The sequence below is a fragment of the Platalea leucorodia genome (genome assembly GCF_965183815.1).
Source record: "Platalea leucorodia genome assembly, chromosome: 10".
NCBI classification, from domain to species: domain Eukaryota; kingdom Metazoa; phylum Chordata; class Aves; order Pelecaniformes; family Threskiornithidae; genus Platalea; species Platalea leucorodia.
The window spans coordinates 20,604,946-20,608,555 of NC_138832.1; the positions used below are offsets into that span (position 1 = coordinate 20,604,946).

At 37.7% G+C, this 3,610-nt stretch overlaps 1 protein-coding gene across 1 annotated transcript in view; it reads right to left on the reverse strand.

The window, feature by feature from the left end:
* Positions 1-1,371: 1,371 nt before the first annotated feature.
* The window catches only part of PSMD10 (proteasome 26S subunit, non-ATPase 10), a 3,357-nt gene continuing 1,118 nt past the window's right edge, over positions 1,372-3,610 (reverse strand). Inside the window, exon 3 of the mRNA XM_082322968.1 lies at positions 1,372-2,565. Coding sequence (XP_082179094.1) covers positions 2,412-2,565 — 154 coding nt within the window. The 3' untranslated portion in view covers positions 1,372-2,411. The remainder of the gene's footprint in view (positions 2,566-3,610) is intronic.

Consider the following 3,610-nt stretch of genomic DNA (forward strand, 5'->3'; position numbering starts at 1 on the left):
TTTTTTTTACTGCAAGCGCTTTCCAACGTTCACATCTCTGCAACAGCACTATCATGACTGAAAGGGGGAATATATTACGTGGTTATTATCATAATTTTATCATCTTTCCTTAATCTCACCTCCACAAATTTCTCTGCATGTATTCCTTATGTAACTTGCTACAATAAGATAAGAGCTTATGCTGGTGAAGTTGGAATTACTTTCTATAGCTAATACAATCTTCCTAGACCATCACAGGTCTTACATTTGCTAAAAAAGTAGAAATTGCTCAAGTTATGTTAATGTTTTTATATAAAAAGAAAGAACAATTGAACACAAGTTCTAGACTAATAATTCCTCTCATACGTCTAGCCACCAGTGTGTAACAGATAGCATTAAAAAAACCCCCAAACAACCAAAAAGCAAAAATTAGAAACAAAACAGATTTCTGAGGGTGAGGAGGAAGGTAAGGAAAATAACATTTATTTGGAGTTTAACATATTGAGATATTTTTGTAAGCCTTCTGGCAGATGTTTGTTCTCATTATGAAGTTTCTCTCATGTAAAATACTTTATTAAAAAGGATGGGGCACTGTTCCTAGCTTTCCACTGATGCTCTTGGCAAAGCACAAGCCAAATTAGGTATTGATCCACGGTGTGTAGCTCAAAAATCCCGCAGAGCTATGCAGGATGCAGAAACGTTTTTCAGAATTTGCCTCAGATGTTCCGACAATCTTTGCTGCATGGCCCATTTATCTTCTCCGGAGGGCGGAGGGATCATTAATATGGAAACCAGATATTAAGCCAACATTCAAGCCACCATCTCCTAGGGAAGTGGATTTACAAAGCTACAGAGCTGCGGCAGGGTTTTTTTTTTTTGCTATACAAAGATCAAGGATGAACACAGAATTCTAACTCCAGCTTTTCTCAAGTTAAGTTTTCAGCAGTGCCTGCACAAAATCTAAGAAACATTTACTCAGTCAGGTTCCTCCTTCAAGCAAGGTCTGCACGGCCAGAGCTTACTGTACAGGCAAGTTATCCCTCCTGCTCTCAGCAGGTACCCTCAGTGAAATGTAACCTGCATTTTGCTTTCTAGGATAGACTTACAAGTACTTGGTAAAGATATTTGTTTGGTTGTAAGTTTCTGTCTTGCTTATCAAAATAAATTGCATTACCTTAATCCCTGCAAGCCAAACTGTAGAAATTGTCATCTTCCATTTCAACCTTTCCTTGCAGCTGAAGAACAAACATGTTCTATTTCCACACTGTGTAATGGATGGCAGGGTTTCATCTGACTTGTTGTTCACATCCCAAGCGTACAAGCTATTTAGAAAATATTGTTTTTGTTACATTTAAGTTTATTAAAGTTTTATAACACCAAAAGACTGCTGTTTAGGAAAGTTCTTTATTTCACATGATTTCATCAGCATCATTTGTTCAGAAAGGGGAGATCTATCCCACTCGTGTCAAAAGTGATCTTACCAACATCAGAACAGAAGGTCACTTTTCAGACCCAGTCTCGTTAGCTCTGCTTTCTAATAACTTAATACCAGGATTTGCTATGAGTAAATAGAGATTAAACCAGGCTTCCGTTATAGAACAAGATGGTAAACTGCAAGCGTCAGTGCTATATAATGGGAGTCAAACAGAACAGAAAAAAAGAAATCTACAGAAGGAGCAAGAGGAAATAAAATCAGATTCGAAGCACATCCCAGAGAAGTATCGAGAGCCATCCATTCTATAATAGTGTATCTGCAGAGGTAACCCTGAAGCTACACCTGCATTCTGCAAGCAGTCCAATGCACTTCAGCAAATACATATATTTAAAGATTCAAAGAAACAGGATAACGACAGATAACAACAGAAAAGCTTTAAACACTCAGAGCTCACTTGACTAGACTAAGAAGAGTAAAAATGGATACAATTATCTAAGTAACCAAGCAAACTGCATTCTACAAAGGGAGAGGTGTAGTTTAGAATCATTTGAAGGCAGAGAATCAGTACCCACAAAAACAAAACAAAAAACCAGACACAAATCACAAAGGCTAAGGGAAAAAAACAAAGACTCTAGAATAAGCTTCCAAATTAAAATTGACTTTAAACGGTTAAAGCATTTTTGGTCCTGTTGCTTGAAAGAAGTAATCCTAAACTAGGTTGTGAAATAGAAGGAATGACCGCATTTATACACATTAGACTGTAAGCTGAAAGAAAACTGCAAGATCGTGAAAAATACCTTAAAATTAGTGAACTGTTTAATTAGCAGGAAACACAAACAGTTGTTTTGGCACTGTACTTGAAGGAAAGCTGGAGGTACACATTTTTATTATCCATGCCAATGCCGATACATGATATCCTAGTTGAACTATCAAAATACGAAGTTCGCAGTCTTAAATACAAATGCAACAGGAAAGAGACTCAAGTCAGAAGTCCCCACTAGCCTTCCACCATTCTTTTAAGTATGGCTCCTAGGCCACCTTTTGCCACTTTCAGTGGGGTCAGTTCTTCTTTATTCTCAATGTGAATACTTGCACCGTGAGACACCAGCAGCTTTGCCTCCTCCACTCTCTCTTCATCGCAGGCTAAATGACTGTAATAAGAACAAGAAACCCACAGCCACTATTGAACAGTCCAAGCTTACAAAGAGCAATAATTACGCCTTGTCAAAATGACAGCGTGAATGTTGGGGAGGGGGGCAGACACATCCTAGAACAACAAAACCACATGCAGCCAACTACCTACACAGATTGCAAACCTTGCTGTCCAGTCACTCTGTTGTCATTAAGCAACTCAAGAACCTTCCTCCTGCTATTGTCCTCGCAACATTAAGACACTTCTTTAGATTAGGATTTGGCTCTGCAGTCAGCAAAGCTAAGGAGCACATAATCCACAGTGAAACTGGAAAATGGTAATCTCTATTTGAATCTAAAGTGATAAACTAAACCATATGATGCTTAAAAATAATCTGAAGTAAAGAGTTACTGCAAATGCAGCAAACGCTTTTTTCTATTTGGCACGGTATCTTGAGAATAAATGTATGTGTTCCACGACAATACTGGGGTTTATGAATAGATAAAACATACTGCTTGACCTTATTCACAGCAAAATCTTGATTCCACTGCAGACAAGGCAAAGTTTTGCCACGAACTTCAAAGCAGCTAAGGTTTTACCCTTACAGATTCAAATTGTAAGGTAATATCAAACACTGGACCGATTGTACTTAAATTGCAACTTATTTTCCTTAGAGAGGTGAAGAAAAGCTTCCAAAATTAGCTCTTGCTTGGCAGGACAGAGTAGGCCAGCCTGCAAGACCAGTTTCCTCCAACTTTGATGTCATTAGCTCGCTTTCTACCCTCTAGTGGCAACCGAATGTATTCCAAATCATTACAAAAGGTGCTCTACACTTTTTAAGTAGATGTAGTAACACAAATTAAAGTATGTATGTACAGACACACTTAGGCAAAATACTCAGTACGATCTTCTCATATCCTTTTTAATTACATAGGGGTGTGAAGCAAGGGAGTATTTTGAGGCAACGAGAAATTAAAAAAAGAAATGCAAGTCATGGAGTTTCATTTCATAGAGCTTATGCTATATTAAGCAAAATAAAAATAAAAAATTACTTACAGAGGAGT